Source organism: Protopterus annectens, chromosome 2.part2, assembly GCF_019279795.1.
Source record: "Protopterus annectens isolate FY-2018-M chromosome 2.part2, PAN1.0, whole genome shotgun sequence".
In the NCBI taxonomy this organism is placed as follows: domain Eukaryota; kingdom Metazoa; phylum Chordata; order Ceratodontiformes; family Protopteridae; genus Protopterus; species Protopterus annectens.
In genome coordinates this window covers 915006546-915029177 of record NC_056730.1, presented here as the reverse complement: position 1 = coordinate 915029177, position 22632 = coordinate 915006546, and the positions used below count along the sequence as shown (strand labels likewise).

The 22632-nt window shown below is 39.7% G+C and overlaps 1 protein-coding gene across 1 annotated transcript in view; it reads left to right on the top strand.

Annotated features, from left to right (window-relative positions):
* Window positions 1-22632, top strand: part of PLXNA4 (plexin A4) — a 2762645-nt gene that overhangs the window by 1924525 nt on the left and 815488 nt on the right. Inside the window, exon 10 of the mRNA XM_044064236.1 lies at window positions 18065-18265. Within this exon, the coding sequence (XP_043920171.1) occupies window positions 18065-18265 (201 nt within the window). The remainder of the gene's footprint in view (window positions 1-18064; window positions 18266-22632) is intronic.

Genomic DNA, 22632 nt, shown 5'->3' with positions numbered 1-22632 from the left:
ACAGCTGTCCTGGAGAAGGTAGACTAGGAAAAGGGATTTGTCACTTTAAAAATTCTCTTGGTCACGGGTATCTAAAGTGCTTTATCTTCTCATGTTAAATTTCCTCTGCATGTTGACAAAATAATTGGTACACTTTGCACGTCAAGGTAAATTGAAGCTATTAGCTGTACAAAGTACCCATTTGAAAAAAATAAAACCTCTGCTAGGGCACTGAAATGTATCAAATCATGTTTTCTTTCTTTGTTTTCTTCCTTTTTTTTTGCAAATAGAAGCTTAGTGCTTAGTGATTTAGGACCAGATGGAATGCTACCCAATTTTGCTTACCCGTGCTTATCTTTTTTTAATTGAATGAACTTTACTGAACACTTTTTAGACTTCCTTCATTATCTCAGAAAAACATATAATGGCTCATTTCAGAATCTTTCTCTAGCACTTATATAACTAAATATGCCATGCATATAAGCATAATATAAAAGAAAATCTGCTCCCACCATATTATTTGGGATAGATTTGGTTGTCAGATGTAAAAAAAAATATCCTTGTACACATTATGAGCCTTTAGTTTCTTTAGTTTCTGTGTATTTCTTATTATAAGAACATTTTGTATTTGTTTATAATTTTTATATTACTGAGACGTATGTCCCTTCTCCAGGCTAAACATGTCTGTCTGTCTGGTCTTACCAAGGATGTTAAACATCTTAAAATAGCATTATCCTTGAATGACTCTCTATATAATGGATTAGTAAAGTGCACAGCAGATAGACTGCTGAAATCCTTCAAAAAATTCTTAACTCTGTCAAACAACTGAAATATCTTTGGGTATGACTAAGGTCACATACGGCCCATATTTAATTCATATAGACAAAGTACTTTCTTATGGGCAGTGGAATTTTTGGCACCTGTGATTGGATCTCTAACATACTAACTAATAAGAAATGAATCATTTCGGAGAGGGAGAACTGTTACCTGTCTTAAAGTGTGAAGCACTTTTAGTTACAGCAGCATCCACCAACAAAGACAAATCAGTGAATTGTAAAACTCACTATTATATCTTTCAAGCATTTGTGCAGAGGGTGTCACTCCACGGATCCCCACAACTGCATGGGCACACCTCTACTTACATACACTAAGTCTGAGATAGCTGTATCTCATTAAAAGGGAAATACTACATACTCAAATGTAGTATATATCCTTTTCATTTATTTTTGTGGTTCCACAGTTCCAAGGATTGCAGGCATGTCCTTTGCACTTTCAAAAGCACTGATATCAAGGTGATCTCAATGTGGACTCACAAAATATGAAATGCAGTTCCTACTAATAGAAGTAGAAAGCCATGCAACTAATTTATACCCAGTCTAAACGCCTTCTTCCTTACTGCGTATTTTCTACTATTTCATTATAACACATTCATAATTATTACTTTGCTACTCAGTATTATACCGCTTCTGCTGTAAATGCATGCTTTTCTTGTTGTAATGGAAGTATGTGTCAGTGTTAGCCGGACTGTTCTTTGTGCTGATCTTGTAGTAAACTTATCTCTGTCAGGTCTGTTTCTTTAGTGCCTAGCACTGCTGTCAGACATCATCACACTGATGTCCATCTCTCCATCTATCCCCATCCATCAGTTCTTCCATCCACAACACCTTTTCCCATTTTTGTACATGGGGTTGGGGTGTCACTTCAATGTTGACAATCATCTAGTGCCAAGGTTTACACTACTGGGTGGCTAGCCCTGTTGTGGCTGTTCTTCCATACCAAACTCTCACACACACACTCAAACCTATGGCCAGTTTAGAGTGTCCAATCCACTTACTGCATGTCTTTAGCACCCAGAGAAAACCCACGTGAACATGGGGAGTACATGCAGACTCCACACAGAATGCACCCAAGCTGAGAATTGAACCAGAGAAGCTCGTGCTATGAGACAACAACACTATCTGTTGTGCCATTGTGACACCCATCATGTTATCCAATGCCTACTGTTTGTAACTTCACTGTTGCATTTTACCTTGCTTTATATAGCAGGTAGTTGCTGAAAAGTAACACCTTGGTGTAATTGACTTACTTCAGGTAAATAAACATATAAGTAAATAAACAAATATGGGAAGACATTGAATTTAGTAACAGCTTCCTCTTGTTGTGGGCTCTGTTGTATGTGTTATGTATTATCTCAATGAAAAGATGAGAAAGGGTGGAAAAAAATCAGACAGTGTATGCAATGATATGGGCAAGTGCCAACATAGCCAGCTGGAGTTTTGTAAAGAATGATATGTCCTTTGAAAATCAAATTGATGTATTCAAGATGCTTGTGTTACAAATGTATTAGAACTGTATGCCATTTGTATATCAAACTGCTTTGTACAGATGCTTATGCTGAAAATGTATTTGTGAGGTTTGCTTGTGTTAAAATGTTTCGACAATGCACCCAGTTGAAATGAAATGTACATGCATTATTGCAACTGAATTAAATGTATGTTTTAATAGAGGACACTGGGACAGCAAAGGTTAACGTTAAGAAAAATAAGGGAAATGTAAATAAGCTGTTAAACCATTAAAATGGCACTCCACAGTGCTGAATAGGACTGGAGACAACTGGTCTGGGAAAGAGCCTTTGTTCATTAGCTCAGTGAAAGGAGGGGAGGCCCCAGACACTGCCATAAACATGTGGATGTGTATTGTAGCCATCTGTGTTAAATTCCTGTCTCAGCTTCATAGGGGAGTACTGTGAGAACCTAGAGTCAGGTCACCAAATCAGGTCATTCTGACAGCTCTCTTGGAAATTATACTTTAGATATTAAAAAGAGAAATCTTAAGAGTATTGAGTATTCTGTTTTTGGAAGCCTGACTAGAAAGACCCTCACCCACAACATCTTGCCTTGTGGTAGTAAGTAACTTAACTAGGAAACAGTAATTCTTTTAGATTCAGTCAGGAATATAGTGAAGCTTAGATCAGTGGGTGTTTTTCTTTATTTGTGTGAATCTGTCCATCGGTGTAATTTCAATATTTTCTGTGATTTGAACTCTGCAGTTTACTGTGAATATGCTCAATATTCTAATGCTCTTTTATTGTTTATTATTAAGTTTATTTAAACTTTTTTGTGGCTGGCCCTTGAAGAAAGTACTTAACCTTTGAGAGTACTTATATTTATTTGGTGACACTGTGTGAGTCACTCCAGAAAGCCTATTCATCTTGGTGGAACTACTAGCATTTGTATTAGTATTACTATTGCGCAGTTTAATTGGACACCCTTTGTTAAGAGATTTAGAGTAGCTGATTGTGGAGTGTCTGGTGCTGATGATAACTATTTTGTTGTCTGGGCAAAAGGGGGCATAGCTAGTAAACCTGTGCCAGCCTTTCCCAGGTGTGTGTGTGTGTGTGTGTGTGTGTGTGTGTGTGTGTGTGTGTGTGTGTGTGTGTGTGTGTGTGTGTGTGTTTGTGTGTGTTTGTGTGTGTGTGTGTCAGCTACTTGGGGCAGGAACATGAAGCACTGAGTTTACAGAGAGGGTGCTGGAGGACTTGGCTTGGACACTCTGATTGTGATCCCTGTGTTCTCTTAAGGGAAATTGTCCTTGATACAGAGAGGTCTGCAGCTGGAAATACCGAGTGTATCCATTTGTATTCCAAGTGGGCGTCCCTCTCTAGTGTCAGTGGTGAGTATTCAGGCTCCTTGATTACTGGCCCAGCATGGGAATGACACATATTGGTGGCCATCACATATTGGTAGCAGTGGTGGGCATCACAGTGTATTTTTCCCTTACTTGAACCACCACAGTTTTCAGTTTATCAGATTTCCACAGCAAATCACACCAACTATAATTCTGAAGTTTCTCATGCCAGCTGTCCAGGAGACTTACTGTGCCCTCCTTTTCCTCCAATGAGAGTGCCTCAATGTTTAACATGTTCAATTTGCCTTTTCCTGACTACCACAAGCTCAGCGTCAATGAAAAAGGCAACCTGTTGTACATTTTTCCAGTTGTTGATGCAGTGGGATTAAAAATGAATCCAAACAGCCTGAGTAGGGAAGTCCTCAGTAAGTGTCACCTGGTCAATTACCAAAGTGTGACTAGGAAGAACAAATCCTGCCTTTTACTGCATATTTTAGCATGCCTGCAAACCATCAGAACCAGTACTTCTGCTATATTCATTCATTCATGATCATAAGGCAAGAGCTTGACAAAGTGTTCATCAAAAGGTTTTTGTACTTAATGCCTATGCAATCCCCCTTGCCCACACCTGTACAAGTGACCAAGTAGTAGCTTTGTAAAAGGTGGAAAGAGAACTTGTCACTTACTCACATGAATGATATGACCCTTCAAGCAACAATGTCTTTCTTGTAAGCCATTATGTTTCTGCACTTCTCCTATCTCCATCACAGATCCACTGAGGTGCTTATATTTCATGATATGTACCCTAATCCCCTCCCAAGAAAGGAGCACAGAGGTGATGACCCATTATTTTTCTCCCCTCACACTGACCAACTCCTCCAATGACAGGGCCGGTTATGGAATTTAGTTTCTATGGGTCAGCATTAGATATTTATCTTTTATTTCTAACCTTGGTTCGTTGGGTCAGCATCATGGATTTAGCATTTCTCTCTAACCTAGCCTATCTAGATCATTCTGGCCGTAACTATGGGGCCATCCTTCACATAAGTCATTAATTTTAGCAGTCAGCAAGTTCTAGACATAGTCTTTACACCCTCCTTTTTGAGATTATCCTTAGGTTTCCCTCACAGTTCTAAATGTATAGCCGTTATGCCATTATATTAGCCCTTGCATTCTAGGAGGATTGGTTAAAGCATTCACTACTGCTTTCTTGATGGGAGTATTTCTTTTGGTGTAATTGTTTACTCATAAATGTTTCAGTGTTGGTCTAGAACAAATCATGAACCGTGACATGTTAATTCCCAAGCATTCCTTAAGATTCATCTTCAGTTAGTATCACATTACAATCTCTTGGCCGTACAAACTTTTTTCATCAGTGAAATGACCTCCTTCAACATCTTATGCCAATCTTTGGTATGTCTGAATGCTCCTGTTTCATCGTATGTCATTTGTAGTTCTGGAACGGGCATGGATTCAGAGTGCTCTATCATTCTACATGCATGTAGTACAAAAGAAAAGGTGGTAGTTCATGTTTCTACTCTTTGTAAGTCAACCTTGGAGACAGAGATAGAAAAGTAACCAGTAAATGAATTGCCTGATGTCATCTGAGCCAATTCATAAATTAGCAGCAGTGTAACATTATATCCATGATTTCCCTTTGAAACAAGTTTAGGAAAATCAGAGGAGCAGCTGTCACCAATTATTACAGAGTGCGTGCTGTGGAAACAATTTAAAACTGAGCCAAACTCATTCTGATGTGCTCCAGGGCCTTTGCATATCATTATTAAATATGGTAGCTGTCTGACTAGATAGAGCAGACTGTTAAATGCTAGCCTGCACTTAAGGAGCTGTGTTTGTAAATACAGTTTAATGCTGCTAAGATTTTAGAGGTACTGGGCTGTTACATAACACTGTGTGAAATGCATTAGCAAAAGCAGTTAAGAGAAAACATCTGGATTTCTAATGTGACAAGAAGCAAAATTAGAATAAACATCTTAATTTTTTTCATAACTATAATAGATTTTTAATTTTAGTTAACACAAGTAATTTACATTCACATGTGATGAGTCAGATGCTCATCTTTCTGTTCAAATGTATTCACAGCAATTATTTTAAAATGTTGTAAAACATATACTGTTACTTTATTGCATTTGATCTTAGCCAAAAGGCTCAGAAACTCATTTTCTGCTAAATGTGGCTCTAAACAAGCTCTTGAAATAACAAAACTGTTTACTTGATTATGATGAAAAGTAAGAATATTTAAATTTGCAGAGGATCATCTCCGGAAACTCTAGATGGTTGAATGACTGATGTAAAACCCATGACCCCAAAACACAATTTTCTTGGAGTAAAGCTAATTACAAAAAAATGATTTTGGCCAACTAGAACTAGGACAAAAGAGTGTGTTGCAGCAGCCCAAAGTTTTGTCTATGACACTAAAAAGGGAGGTATAATGTCGAGCCATGGACACCTTGTGGTCAATGGGGGAACCTGACTGACGGCTTTCATACAAGAGTGAACAAGATGACTACTCCACTTCTTTTCTGTCTCTTGCTCTTTCTTTTATTGAAGTGAAATATAATTTATTTTGTAAAGACCAGCACATTGCTTTGCTTGTTGCAGCTGAGTCTGGCAGAGTAAAGTTCTAGCTGAAGGACTAAATAGCAGTGTTCACCCTCACTGGTTGGAATGACAAAGGTTATACTTTGTATGTGGTTAACTTCTGACATTTGAAGATCTCTGGTTGGTGGATGAGAGAGGAGAATGCATATCGCTATTATATGGTGTTGGCTATCACCAACTTGAAGGGAAAGGGTCTTGGGTACGTTTCTGTGACACATAGTATTACAGGACATATATATCAGGCCAAAGTCTGAGAATGAACCACATATTGTTTTTTCTTTCTTACACTACAGCAGAAAATATATTTTCCATCTGATATGTTAAGGACACATCAAGATTGATGCTCTCAGTGGAACAGAGTCATTGTTGTAGAATCTCTGCATCACAACTTTCAGAGTAGTAGGGAAAATGGTATGATTTAGTAACACAATATTCTATCATCAGGCTTAAGGATTTTCAATATCAACTGAATCTTCATACATACTGCACCTTGAAGAATATCTCACTGGAATTCTTAAACTGTTGATTCAAAAGACAGACCAAAATCATGTTTAGTTTTGCTCACATGAGCGATACATTTTGTTTTTACCATTTTTCAATATGGGGTGCTTCACTGAAGTTATGAATAGCAGCTTACAGTAATTGTATATAATCCAGTCTGGTTCGAGCTTCATTCTGTATTACCATAGCTCACCACTTATACAGACCTTAACCAAACATCCCAATATGAAAATAAGTATTTTTGTAAGGTACCAGTGATTGCATCCAACCATTTACATCTTTCTTGCCTTGCTTTGTTGTTTTAGAGTGCACACCGCTGCATTACTTTATCTAGTCAAGCATGCACAGTGTCATATATTATATTGAATTCCAAATGGTTGGATCATCTACATTTTGTTTTAGTTTTGAACCTGGTGCAGCACTTTTTCAGCTTTCCTTGAAATGGCTAAACTGTATGCACACACACTGTATGCAGCTGCAGACAGGTTTTGCTTATTTATTGATGTCACCAGGAAATGTGTGACTGGTGTAATGCCATGTTGTGAAGGCTTAATGCTGTAACATAATATGAAGCTAGTTCTTTGATCTTTGAATGGAGGGCTGTGCCCCTAGTAACTCCTTCTATACAGGAAGCAGAACATATACCTTGGCCTCCTGGTAGTGGGATTCCTTTTCTGATGGGGTCATTTTCTGTAGTGCACAATCATTTAATAATATTGACCAAATGTACGTATGCATTCAATAGCTTATCCTAGCTCAGTGGATGTCACATGTTGCCATATCCATGGACATCCTACCTGGCAATTGCATCTGCAATATAATATTGACCCTTATGAATGGGTCCATAAATGAACATACTTACCCAACACCAAAACTATCAAATCTGATAATGTTGTATTTGCTATTAGAGGTCTGCAACATTATTGCATTAACATCAGACATCTCATGCTCAAAATATATAATGCATGTTCAGCAATATACCTGTTCTATGGTCCTAGTAAATCCATGCTGTACAGTAACAGGCCATATTCCAGGCAAAGTGTTAGCACCATGATACCAATGGTTATCCAAGCACATGGGAATAAAACGCACAATCGAATCATAACACTTCTGTCAGGCAATAGAAATATCATAATAATACTAGGTGCTGTCTGCAACATTCACAAATACTATACACATGTTCATACATATCTGTGTCATACACACTAGATGTCATGTGCCCAGTGTGCTAAGTTTAGGCATTGGACACATTTTGGTTTATAGCTTCATGCACTGGAGATGCCAAAGGTTCTTATGCTGCACATTTCTACTCACATAGAACAATACAGTCATTGATGCATGCAGTCCTAAGCCATCTAGGGTGCACTGTAGGCACAATTTTATTCTGGCAATGGCTATCATAGCACAAACCATGTGGATCTTTGAAAACAGAGGCAGCATTACTGCAGCAGCTGCTTCCATGCAAAGTACATGGCTTTTTAATAGTCACTGACATGGAACAAGCTCAAAGATTGCAGCTGGACCTCATACTGTGGGTGACGATGACCTGCATCCAGGCATCCTAAAGTTAAGTGTCTTATGTAGTCATTGTATCACTGTTAGATGCACTGCTTATGCTCTTAAAACCTGACGCTTACTAGTGGTGTCTCTCTGTGCTGTAGGTAAAGAACTGGTAAGTGTACTTGTACTAGTTGTCAGAATGATAAACTTGGTGTAAAGTGAGCAAATTCACCAAAAGCTGTGGCAGGATGCCACACCTATCTCCATTATGTCTGCAGTCTCTTAAAATGATGTCTTGATAGGTCAGATGATTTGTCATGCCACCACTGTTCATGTGTGATTGTGGCTGTGGTCCTGAGCCTCTGACACCCAATCTACATGTTTTGCCCTTGTCAGATCTCTGCAGACAGCCATCACAGATATAGATTATTGTACTTTGTATTTTTAGGGGCCACCTTCTGCATGGCTGACTAGTCCTATATTTTACTAGTTCTGTTTCACCTGCATTTTTGACACATCAGGGTTTTGAGGGCTGCAATCATGATGTGTAATTTGGGTTAAGTAGATGTGGCATTGACTGCTTTGCATTGTACTTTGCTAATGATGGCACTATTTTTGTCAATGTCATGAAGTCTTTTATAGAAACTGTGGATGCAAACTTACAAGGTCACAGTGGCCATAACACCAGACAATGGCTGATCATTTGCATTGTTATTCATGTGGAGACACAATTTTGCTACATTTAGCTCCATACTTGTCAGTTGTGCTCAATATAGAGACATGGAAAAGTCTAGTTGCCACAGGTAGGCAGTATCCACATTGCAATAGCTCAGGAACTCCACATGAATACAGTATTGTTCAAGAGCTGGAACAGCTACATGCAGATGTGTTATAATAGTAGCAGCCAGTTTTCTGCATCCTGCAGAGAGTTATAGTGGCACTTCACAAATAAGTGTTCTGGCATCAGAGATTGTCTGGACACACACACCACTCTCTCCAGAGTGATTTAGGGCAGTACCTTTTGTCGGTAGCCCGTATTCCTTCTTATCTGATGTTGGAGGTCCAGACAATCATATCACCTAGACAGAAAGACAGAAACATCTAGAAGACACATATGGGGGGTTGCATCAGTTGGCACACCAGTAGACAAGCATAGTTAGTGTGATACTGAGAACTGCTAGTGGCTGTGGCTGGAGACAACACAGAGAACCTGGCCAGCTAGGGGGTTTACGTGTGATATGGATGATCTGCATTGCTACACACTACTTGGAATGATACTCTAATTCCTGTTATTACATATTATCATAGTCATTCCATTTAATTGTTATCCATATCTGCATGATTATACATTTGCGTTAGCATCTGTTTATACCATTTAATAATTTTTCTATATTGCTGTTGTTAACATATACATGTAAGAGTAACTGCTGCATCAGTGCACATCTGGTGTTCTAGTTGTGGACTTGTCCAGGTTGTCTTGACCTGTCAACTGGTTACCCCTACCCATTCTTATCTGCAACACACTTTGTTGTAACGTGGCATGGGTCATGTAGTCAATATGCAGCACATGGTGAATATCTTGCATTTTATACCTGTTGTGTACTGCTGTCTGCTAGAGAAGTAGCTAGTTATTATGACTTCTAGGGCCATTCTATCTGTTTCTCCCCCCTCCAAAGTTGTATATACTCTTTTGCCTCTTTAAACTGTAGCAAACAACTTTAGTTTATGGCATGGCACAAAAAGAGCATGCAAAGCACTTCTTCAGTGAAAAAGAGCTGTTGTATTATTTTAAGCTGTTTTGCTCCTATACCATAGAGAAATAAAATCCTTACTACAGCCCAGCAATTAGCAGCTTGGGCATCTGGTTTGGTGACAGGGAGGGATGGGGTGTGTCCATCTCAGGGTGGATGTTGCTTGCTTGAGTGTTCCCTGTGACATCCCTGGCAAAGGATGGGATTGTGCAGGAGATGATGTAGTCTAAAAAGGATGGGAGGAAGCCTGACTGAGCATCCAGTTTTGCATGCTTTCATTGCACACCTGTCCTCATGATGTCACCATGTAGTCAGAGTAAGGGTGGGGAAACCAGGGGTAGGGTATAAAATTAGAACCCCCCCCATCGCAAAAGTAGTTTGGCACCACCCTCCCCAAAATGCCTTTAAGACCCAATTCAGCCCTGGCTATAAGTCACTGTTAGACCACGGATAGATTGGAGTAACAGGTACACCTAGCATTGGGCATAGGGCACTGAGGGCAGCTGTCTAAATAAAGCAGGGGAGCAAAGCATCCTCCCAAAAAGCAGTTGCTATACTTTATGCCACTCACAGTGCACATAAAGCACTTCTTCAGTGAAAAACAACTGTAGCAGACTGCTTGTAACATTTGTAGCAAGCAGTTTCTACAGTTTATACCAGATGCGGAGTGCTAAGCACTTCAGTTATGACTACTAGTGCAAATAAATGCCAGTAATTCACTAAAGATCAATTGAGATATGACAATCACACCCCCTACACTTTGCATGAGGAGTGGCAGTCCCTTTGCCCCCATCATAGATATGTTAATGCTGTCTGTCACCAAAATCGTTCATTCATCAGGACGTCATTATTAAATTGGTAAATGCAAGTTCTATTATATTGCTTTCCCTCCTGTGGACTGTTGTGAGCATCTTTACCATGGTTTGTGGTGGTCATACTTAGCTGTGTACCAGCAGTTCTGAGGGGGGTATCCAGTATTACATAAAAGCTCACCAAGTAGAATCAGGCATTTGCTGAAAACATGACACATGACACTAAAGTGGCACATATTGACATATTGGCTTCTACTTGGATATCATGCACACACATCAGTGATGTGACATGCATTGTCACATATCACCTGATAACTGATGGAATGATATCTGTGACTGTTAAACTCAGAAAGTCTCATGAGTAGCTTTCCTGATGAAAATTTGTGTAATGCTCACTGTGTCAAGTGTATATGACAGGTGGCAAACTTTGCGGAAACCAGATATCAGATCCCTGGACATAAGACTTGGGATTGTCAAAGAACTGCTACTGAATAAAATTGCCAAAGATTCCAAGGACAGCCACAAGGCATTCTATAGTTATGTCAAGAATCTAAATGGCAATGCTCAGATCTGCTCTGAGCTACAACAGAATGGCATTAAATATACTGATCCCAAGGATACTGCCAATATCCTGGCAGATCGATTCAGTGCCAACTTCACCCCCTCTCACCCCCTAAAGGGCCCATCTTAATACCAAAAGATTGCCAATTTCCGGTAATCACGGCCACACAGGTAAAAAAAATGCATTCTTCAAAGCTAAGAATACAGCATCCATGGGACCAGACGACATCCCCGGCTGTGTACTACATGAACTACAAAATGAACTAGAACCTTACCTAAGTGTCATGTTTAATCATAGCCTCACCTCAGGCTTCATGCCCAATGAGTGGCGCACAGCTACAGTTATACCACTCCACAAGGGGGGATTCACCTTGGATCCTGGGAACTATTGTCTCAGTCTGACCAGCCTGATCTGCAAAGCCATGGAACGCATTATTATGGAACTTATAAACAAAGACATTGGCAACCTTCAAACACTGGACCCCACCCAGTTTAGTTTCGTAAAGGGCCGATCTTGTATCCTCAACCTGATTGACTTCTTCGAATCTGTCTCCAGAGCCATGGACAAGGGTAAGGTGGTCCACACATCCCATCTAGACGTCGCCAATGCCTTTGATACCATCCCCCACTCTGGAATCATAGGTAAACTTACTAAGCTGGGCATTAATCCCTACGTCACTCGATGGGTTGCTAATTGGCTTACTGACAGAACCCACACTGTAAAAGTAGCTGACTCGAAATCCAGCTCCAGACAAGTGACAAGTGGAGTACCTCAGGTTGCAGTCTTGGGACCGCTGTTGTTTGGCATCTACTTCTCTGAAGTACAGGCCAGCACTAAGGGAATCTGGCTAACAAAGTTCGCAGATGACTGCAAACTGGGAGCCATTATTGAATCCCCAAATGATGTGGATATTCTACAAAAGGGCCTTATAGAAACAGATGCTTGTGCCAGCGCCATGGGCTCAAGCTCAATGCCAAGAAATGTATAGTTATCCCCTTTGGGAAAAAACATGTAACCATGAATTACCACATAAGTGGCAGTACACTAAACACCGAAAGTGTGATAAGGGACTTAGGGACACTGGTGGACAGTGGTCTCACCTTCGATAACCACATAGCCACAACAGTCAGGAAATCCTTCTATGTGGCACACCTCATCACTAAGGGCTTTTTGTTCAGAAAACAGGATGTCATTGTCCCACTGTACTCATCCCTCATTAGATCCATTATAGAGTACAACGCCCCGTTTGGTATGTACCTCACAAGCCATCTGGAAAGGCCACAGAAATACCTCACTAAATGAATCACAGGCCTAAAGCAGATGCCCTATGCTGATGATCTAAAAAAACTCCAGCTATACTCTGTCGCATATCGCCTACTCAGAGGCGATCTCTGCTTAACATACAAGGCCATGCCAAACCCAGTGCTGTTGGACATGCTACACTTAAAGAAGTCCCAATGTGTCAGAGCCACATGCTCCAGGGATCTAAACCTGGTCATCACAATGAACAAACATGCTGGAGGGATGGGTTCCTGACCCAGAGACTCCCCATACTCTGGAATAGACTGCCTGTACATGTTAAGCTGAGCGCCTCTTTGGCCCTCTTCAAAAGGAACCGTGACAATTGGTTGGGAGATAGGAAATTCACCCAGGAGATCATGTCACTCGCCCTGCTAGACAGGTGACCAAGGAAGTAAATATTCCGGGAAGAAATAGCCAGGGAATTGTTATGGCTAGGCTTGTATAGGACCTAGGGCCAATAGCATAGTACCAACCTATGAATATGACGGGTAGATACCTGTAGTATGTCAGCAGTATTTCTGATAGGCCTCTGGAATGTTTTAATGGACAGGATTGTCAATCCTATTACAGATGTGGTCTGCAGGGTCATAGGCTGCCTCCAAGTACCATGTACCTCTATCACTCTGTACAGTTTACACAATGATAAACCTAATCCTGATCCAGATTTGGGTATTTGCTATTGTTAGACAAGTTGCCTAGTACATGCTTGATACACACCTTCATTGCCATCCCTTGTAGCCACAGTACACATGATCATATTTGCAATCATTAATGGATTACTACCCATGTTTGTTGTTTTTGTCCATAGTTATGTCCATGTATATTTTATCAACCATCAACTCCACCATTCATTCCTCACAAGGTTGAGAGCCATTCCTGCCTATTCAACCATCAGCCCCACCATTCATTCCTCACAAGGCTGAGGAGGTGAAAGCCAGTCATGGGGCCATCATCCAGGCAGACATCAAGGTCCCACCCCCAGCAGCTCCTAACATTCCATTAACAGTATCTGAGGGACACATGTGCTGTCTGACTTTTGACAGAAGAGCACATAGACTTCCCCACATGAGTACCCACCTGATCTTCATGTCTGTGCTATGGCAGCATGTAGGTCAGGGGACACAGACTTCCTAGGCTGTACCACGCATAAATCTAACTTGATGTCATCTAAGCAGTGAGCCAAGTTGCCTTCCTCATGGGTGAACCATATTCCAATTTCTCCCATCCCCTGACCTGCTTCAAGTATAATTTTGCAGCTGACATACTGTAGCCTAATTGCTGATATCTACTCTACAACATTTTGGCTCCTGTACTTAGACATCCATGGTACATTAGCCTCATTTGCATTTATGTAATCAGTGCCATTGCATGACTTTGTACATTTTTGTGTGGTACTGTTAGGAAATGTATGTGAACTGTGTTATCTTTGGAGTAGGATTGTTAAGGTTTGGCTTTGCTAGGCATTGTGCATTATGTTTATGAATGCTGGTCATAGTATTTTTAAACTAAGGAAGCACAGATTGAGGCAAACAGGTAAATTCCACACAGCTTTATAGAAAATGATGAAGTTTATATCACATGGGATCACCCACTAAAGAAAACAAAAGTAACATTATTCATTGAAAGTGATTTCTTCTGTACAGAGAGAGAAAAAGTCATAAATACCAGGATTTGCAGGGAGAAATGAGGCAATGTGGAAGAAGGATACCCAGACAGTTCCAATAGTAGTAGGAGCAACAGGTCTTATAAAAAAGAATTTACAGTCATACTTAGATATATTACCAATACATGTAATTCCATATGAATTGCAGAAGGAGTCATTACTGGGCACATTGCGGGTATGGCAAAGAGCACTTCTGGCTAACATCAAAGATTGAAACGATACTAATTTCATAAACTTCAGTCATACCTTGACTTAGGAATGGGATCTATTCCCATCATGGTATTAGAAATGCAAAACACTTGGAGTAAAACTAAAAATAAAAAAAAAATAAGTGAATAAAAAATAAATATAATATTATTGTGTGTGTATATATATATATATATATATATATATATATATATATATAATATTATTACATAAGTAAATAAAAAAGTTTAAAAACGTTTTGCAACAGAAGATATCAGAAAATGTAGTCAAGAGCCATGTTCTAAAATGGGAAAATGATTATATTTTCAATCAAGAAGGGTGACAAGGTCTTTTGTAAATAACATGGGAGAAAAAAATATTTATCTTTTGGTGACTGAGTTAGTCCCACTACTCTTGTAGCCTCTTTTCAGGGAAAACCTGAAGTGGTATTTGTACTTTTAGGGTAAGCTTAACCAGGGTATCAGGGACCTTTCCCCTACCCTTTTCAGTAGGTGCCATGAGATCTTTTACATACACTTGAGCTACCACCAGCTCAGGTGGATGGGGCCTCAGTTTAGTGTCTCATCTGGAGGATAACATGCTCAGCTGTACAGAACCCCCTTATGCCACACTGCAGTGTCAGCAGTGGATTTACCTGGTGTGGGAATAGAACCCAAAGCTTTCTCCACCAAAATGGAGTGTGCTATTTGTTGCTCCACTGGCAGTGACAAATAGGTAAAATGAGGCATAATAAAGCTGCGTAGAATGGAGGATGTGTGAGTTAAAAACATAACCGATAAATAAATAATTCTGTACATTAAAAGAGGGGGGGGGTCATTTACCAAGTCAGTCTGTTAACAAGGGGGGTTGGTCCCAAGACTTTCACATAAAAAAATGTCCTGCAGGGCATAAAGCATTTGGGCATATCTTTGTTAGGGACCAGAAAAATAGTAAATTGCATGTGTGATACCTCCAATCAAAAGTATGATCACAGCACAAACCAAAACTAAAACTATTAACCTGTCAGTTTGCTGTAACTTAAAGAGATGCTTATAGAACCAGTGCTGTAGGAAAGAATTTAGGAACTGTCTGAGAATCAGATCTGATCCAACAGCAATTTATAGCAGGAATACCAAACTAAATAAGGGTAATATGAGTTTTTGACCAGGTAAATAGTGTGGTAGAGCAAAAAAGGTTTAACCTAAAGGAAAGTTGTATTTTACCTTACATTCTACATGATACTGCTTTGTATGGTGTTCTCTATCTTGTACCTCCCACAATGTATAAAAAACTTTTACATTTAATGTAATCAATGCAAAGGTTCCTATATGTTTAAAAAAGGTAAGTATTCTTAAAATGTCCTTCTAAGAAACAAGTAAAGACTGAAGACCTGTATATATGTATGCTGAGAATTGTATATCTGCATAACTTTTACAGTGTTTTCCTGGATATATCTCACAACAGGTAATATTGTATTGCTGATTGTATACATATATAAAACCATAATCTGCAGACTTATAAAATATGATCTAATGTCTATTGTCCCAGTTTACTAAAGTGAAATACAGGTGTCATCCACAGTGTGAATTCCAGTTTACAGATGTATTTTTAACATAAGCAACTGTAGTGAAATATTCAATGCTGTGACAGAGGATTAATTGAGAAGTAATAAGTAAGAATGCCAGGTCCTGACTGTTCCATTCCTTCAGCAGTCACAGAACAGAAAGAGAGGTTACCCACGATGCAGCACTTCATTGCATGAACAAGTCTGTGTACTGTAGGGTTTTATAGGTCACTGGTTCAGCAGAAGCGGTAATTATGTTGTGCTATGCTGTGCTCAAATCCATTACAACTGATCCTTGGTGATGTTTCAGTGTCACATGTCTTTCACTGGCTGTCACACACAGATGTGTGAGAAGTGGCACACTATGAGGCAGTCCAACAGAGGAAAAATTAATGAAACTCGTGCAACCCTTCACCTTGTCTCTAGTTAAGGCCAGCTGTAAATACTTCAGATTTACTCATGTTCCTCTGCTGTGTTTTGATTTTCCTCCTGTCTTTAACCTACATCATAAAAGACACAATAACTGCCAGAAATGTCAGTTTCTGCAAAGGAATCTTGTGCATACTGAAGAAATATGGTCAGCTTATGTAAAATCATATTGTAATTAAATATGTGCAGTTAGATAAAATGTAAATGGAAGAAAAGATGTGCTTTGTCAGTTCAATTCATGCTGTAAACAGACCATTACCAACTGATGCTCTCCTGGCTATCTTTCTTTCAGCCTTAAGAATTCTTGAATTGTTCTGTTTACTTGCCGTATATAAATCTCTTTCTGTCTCTCTCTAAGGCTTTTCAGATCCCACTACCAGCTTCATGAAATATTTATTTATGTGGGTCTTAAAATCACATCCTTAGTAACCCTTGGCCGCTATCTCTGATTTCTTGACATTGTCAAACGGATTTTTTGCCCTTGATATCTTTATATGCATTTTTAAATTATCATAACCCCTCCTCATATCTACCTTAGTATTATAGACTTCTGGCTAAGGTTTGGTTCTGTAAATTTGTGTATTTTCATTGCTGAACTATATCTTTGGCAGAACTAAAACTTTTCACTCAAGCCAGTCCCTGAATTAAAGGGGTAAATCTTTGCTTTTGCTGCAAGCAACCTAAGATCAAATAGCTGTTTTGACACCTGTTGGAGTTTGCGGAGGAGGATGAGAGTGAGTGGCAACTACCTGTTTGCACGTGCTGAGGGGGGAGGTGGTTCTGCTTCCCCCATGGATGAGACTTAGTGGGTCCAATAGATGTTTGCCTCATGAAGCTGGGGTCTACCGCACCTGTACTGCCATATGCAATTACACTGTGAGCCAAGGAGAACCCTCAGAGTACAGTTATAGTGGAGCCCAGAAGAACCACTTCATGGAAGAGGATGGCTTGATGGGATGAAGAGTAGTCCACCCTGCTAGACAAGCAAGGGTGGCTCACTCCCTACTGCCTGTCTCTTGCTGTGAGCAGCTGAGCTCTTTGGAGATTCCTGGATAACAATGAGTATTCCATATTATTCTCACCCGCCAGGAGAATCCCTGATTCAATTAACCATGGAATGAAATGAATCTCAGTTGGATACAGACAAATAAGTCAGAGAACATGGGCCTGTGGGATTACAAAGAAGAAAAAAAAAAAGAAAAACTTTTCAAAGAATATTCTGTACTAGTAATTAAATAAATAATTTAAATGTCTGCTCTTGCCTTTAAATTCCTGTACATTCCTGTAAACCTGCTCATCCCAATAATGTGGTATTTGTCATCATTTTTTCAAAATTTTCCATTGGTATATTGTGGAACTTTTTTACCCAGACTTCTGTTGAAAATGGGCTTTACCCAGTCTGAGGGTAATCAGAAATGATTTGTGCAGTGTGAAGTGCAGCTTAGCTTGATAAGTTTTGTTTTAACTTAGTTTCATGGTTTGGGGCTAATGTGCTTAGGCATGCATTTAAACTAAATATTTTTGCACTTTAACTGTTGAATGACAGTCTTCTTTTTCCCTGCCCAGGACTGCCCACAACTGTTGCCAGCAGAAAAGATTTTAGTTCCTGTGGAAGTGATCAAACCAATCACCCTTAAAGCAAAGAACCTGCCACAACCTCAGTCTGGGCAGCGTGGCTATGAATGTGTCCTGCACATCCAGGGACGTGAGCAAAGGGTGCCAGCGCTAAGGTTCAACAGCTCAAGTGTACAATGCCAGAACACATCGGTAGGTACAATGTCGCTTTTAGTACACAAAAGAAACAATGAATCAAGCAGTATTTGTGAGTGGAAATGCAGTTACACTTCAGTTTACATTATGATGCATTGTTTGTTGCTGTCTACCAGTCACAAAACACTGTTTAAAAGAAGCTCTCCATCTGACTCCTACACCTCTTCTAAGAGGAGATTAGCACACTGAGTGCTAAATTTAAGTGTTAGTTATCAAGATTAAAAGGTGTTTATATATCAGTTGTTCTGAGCATAAGAGATGCAAATGAATGGTTTATTCATTATTTAATTGCCAGTATCTTTTTCACCCAGGAAAAGCTTGACAAGTGAATCACTGAATGACTCAAAGATCCATTCTCCATGGACCTACCACCAGTGTGGTTATACCAAAGACATGTCCATCTACCACTCCATTTTCCTTGGACCCACCACCAGTGTAGTTATACCAAAGACATGTCCATCTACCACTCCATTCTCCTTGGACCCACCACCAGTGTAGTTATACCAAAGACATGTCCATCTACCACTCCATTCTCCTTGGACCTACCACCAGTGTAGTTATACCAAAGACATGTCCATCTACCACTCCATTCTCCTTGGACCTACCACCAGTGTAGTTATACCAAAGAAATGTCTATCTGCCACTCCATTCTACTTGTATCTACCACCATTGTAGTTATACCAAAGATATGCCAATCTGCCACTCCATTCTCCTTGTATCTACCACCATTGTAGTTATACCAAAGATATGTCAATCTGTCACTCCATTCTCCTTGTATCTACCACCATTATAGTTATAGCAAAGGTATGCCCATCTGCCACTCCATTCTCCTTGTACCTACCACCATTGTAGTTATACCAAAGGTATATCCATCTGACAAGTCGATCTTACTTGACACATTGTGAGGACCTCCAGATCACTATATCATACTCCATGACTATGGAGATGAACACATATACTGGTGCTGGTGCTGTCATAATGCCAATGGCTGGTGAGATTGAAGGCAAGGAAAACCATAAGTTACCCAAAAATATCCATCCATCCAACCACAACCCATTTTCCCATTTTTGCATATGGGGTTGGTGTATCACTTCAACACTGACAATCATCTAGAGCCATGATTCAAGTTACCCTTAGATATGCTGCTGAGATATTACATGGGGGCATGATGTGGCATTGTAAGGGAGTCATCCCCATCTCTTATCATACCCCTCCCCATCATTATAGCCATGCTGCTCCCATACTGCAGTGTTCTTTAGGCACTAACTAAGGCATACCCTGCACATCTTTTTATTCCTTTTCCTGAAAGGCAGACGTATGGTTTCATCTCATCATGCCCCCATTAACTCTTACTATCGCCTAATCACTAATCAAAATCAGGTTGTCCAACTGTAGTGAGATCTTCATTTGTCTTTCCATCATAGATGATGAAGTGAATTGTTAATGAAGGCACTAATGAGACAAAGAATGTGATTTTTGGGACAAAACTTATTCATTTCAGTTTGCAATGTATTGTCCTAATATTGACCTAAATATCCTTAACTGCCTCCATTTTTGTTTATTCATTCATTTGATTGCTAAACAGGAATGCACAATGATCTTGAAGGGTCCATCTTGGGCCTTTACTGGGCCAAAGTGTAATATGGACTTTAAAATCACAATTACCAAACCCAGTTCAAAGAGTAGAACTTCAAATATGAACCAGCAGTCCACAGTGTTTAACACCTGTGTAGAACAAACCTACATGATAAATACAGATGTACAGTACAGTTGTTCATGGGTCGCAGGTATGCTACTAGACATAATTGGCTACAGATGTGTGTGTGTGTGTGTGTGTGTGTGTGTGTGTGTGTGTGTGTGTGTGTGTGTGTGTGTGTGGTATGGAAGAACAACCATGGCAGGGCTAGCCACCTGGCAGTGTGAACCTTGCCCTTTGATTGTCACTGTTGAAGTAACACCCCAACTCCATGTGCAAAAATGGGAAAAAGGGACTGAGGATGGATGGATGGAACAGACAAGTTAAGCTTCTTGAGTACTTCTCATTACAGTCCTGCAGGTGCACCCACTGCTTGTTCTCTCTTCATAAGGGTTAAGCGCTAGATATGCATACATTGAGGATTTTACATGGATGTGTTTTTAGTTGGATTTTAATATAATGAGGGGAGTGTTTGGTAACCAAAAAGTGGGCCTTGTTCTCAGGAAATCATTCAAAGATATCTTTCAAACCAACAAGTCTTATTTGTGTTGTGATGTAGATATAGTTCCTGGTCTAGCGGATATGCAGTAGGTCAGGAAGGAATGGGTCATTTTATGCTTTGTATGCTATATAGAGACTACCACATATAAAAGTGTTAGAGACAAAGAAAAGAAACAGGACTTTTAGATTTTCTTGGTGACTTGGGACCTCATACCTAAGCCAAGATCTTTTTAGTGAAGAACAGCTCCAGTTTTTAAACTTGGTTTGCTAGGACAGGCACATGCTAAAGGGCATATTTTATTTAATTATGATACTGAAAATGAATGAGTAGAGTGGTATGTTGCCCACTTTGGATTGAGAGGAGATACCATTAGTAGTCATTCCTAATGACATTGGACACATGGTGGTCAGAAGAGAGTTTGGTCAGAAGAGAGGTTGTTATCCATGAGCGTGTCTAGGTAACTAATGGAAGTGTCTATTCTAAGGAGATGCTATTTATGTGGTATGTGTGTGTGACAGTTTCTACTTCCCAAACAATACAATAGTTTATACATTTTGAAAAAGGAATTGAAACCACAGAAATATAAAGATTTACAAGAAATATTAGCTGCTATGAGACATCTTCTTCCTCTGTGGTGATTGTGATTAGTACATTGCTCTCTAGGTTATGTAAGCTCGATAGGTAGGAGGTTCAATATCCAGCATGGAAGACTTGTGTCTGTGTGTGTGTGTGTGTGTGTGTGTGTGTGTGTGTGTGTGTGTGTGTGTGTGTGTGTGTCCACTTCCCCTGAGAATATTGCATTTATTTGGTCGGGGGTTGGCCTAATGGTTAAGGTGTTTGCCTCACAAGCAAGAGTTACAGAGTTTGATTTTCACTAAGGGAAATTGGCTAAGCTTAAAATAGCCCACAAGAGCAGCTAGAGTAGTACTTATCTATGAATTTACCACATGTAATAAAGGGTTATTATTTAGTTTCTTGAAAACTCACACAGCTATAATAAGTTGTTAGCTTTGTGGTAGTTGAGGAATGAGCAATGTTGACTAATTTGAAAACATTTGTATGTAAGAAAAGAAACAAGTGTGTGTGTGTTCGTGTGTGTGTGTGTAAGCATGCATGGGCTTGCATTATTATGTACAAGTGAGTATGTATAACTGTGTGTCTATGTCATACCTCTCGATCTGGAAACATCAAAAATCTGGACAAAGGCCATGAAAAATAGCTACAAATCTGTACACTGATTAACATAAAATTTGCATACACGATTATGTAACCCCACCCACTCCAATGGAATTGTGAGATACCACCTTTCAAATGCAATCTGAACAATAGACAGCCAAAACAATGCCCCACCCTCAACCCAGAGTCCCCCTGCAGCCATTCCAATGCCCCATTACTTGGCTATTTCACCCCATTTACCATAAACACTGTAACGTGCACACTGCTTTACTTCTACAATGATTATTTGGATTTTATTTTACAGCACAAACACTAATAGGCATCTGCTAAACAAAGCAATACAGACTCACAATCAAAATAGACATAGCATTAAAACTTCTCTGCTCTTAAAACTCACATTCATTGACTGAAACGTAAATGCCTTTCATTATTTAGTAAATTCAGTTCTCACTGAGTTGCCAGAAAACCATACATTTTATTTTACTTTTATTTCACATTTGTTTACTGGGAAAGGCCGACTAGGAACAAAGCCAATTTCCAGCAAAGGCCCAGAGAGAAACACTCCAGATGTATGTCTTTGTATGGTGGGAGGAAACTAGACCACCCAGAGGAAACACACAAATGCAGGGGAGATATGCAGACTCCACACAGAAGGCACTTCATCTAAGAATCAAACCAGAGAATCTCTTGCTGTGAGGCAACAACAATACCACTGCACCATCTAAATTTTAAGAGAAACTGACAAAGTATTTGCCAAACATTCCAGACATTTTGTGAACATCTTTACAGTTGCGAACTTAAAGTCTTTCCATCAGAAGTGGTGGTATGGGTAGAGAACTCAGGCTCTTGCTCCTTGTAACCAAGGTACATGGTTTGAGTCTCAGCAACCCTAACCACCAGGTATACCTAACTGGGGAATTTTACACACACATGCACTCACACTCACACCAACTGCCTCTGCTCTCCACTTAAGTAAACCAACTGCCATGG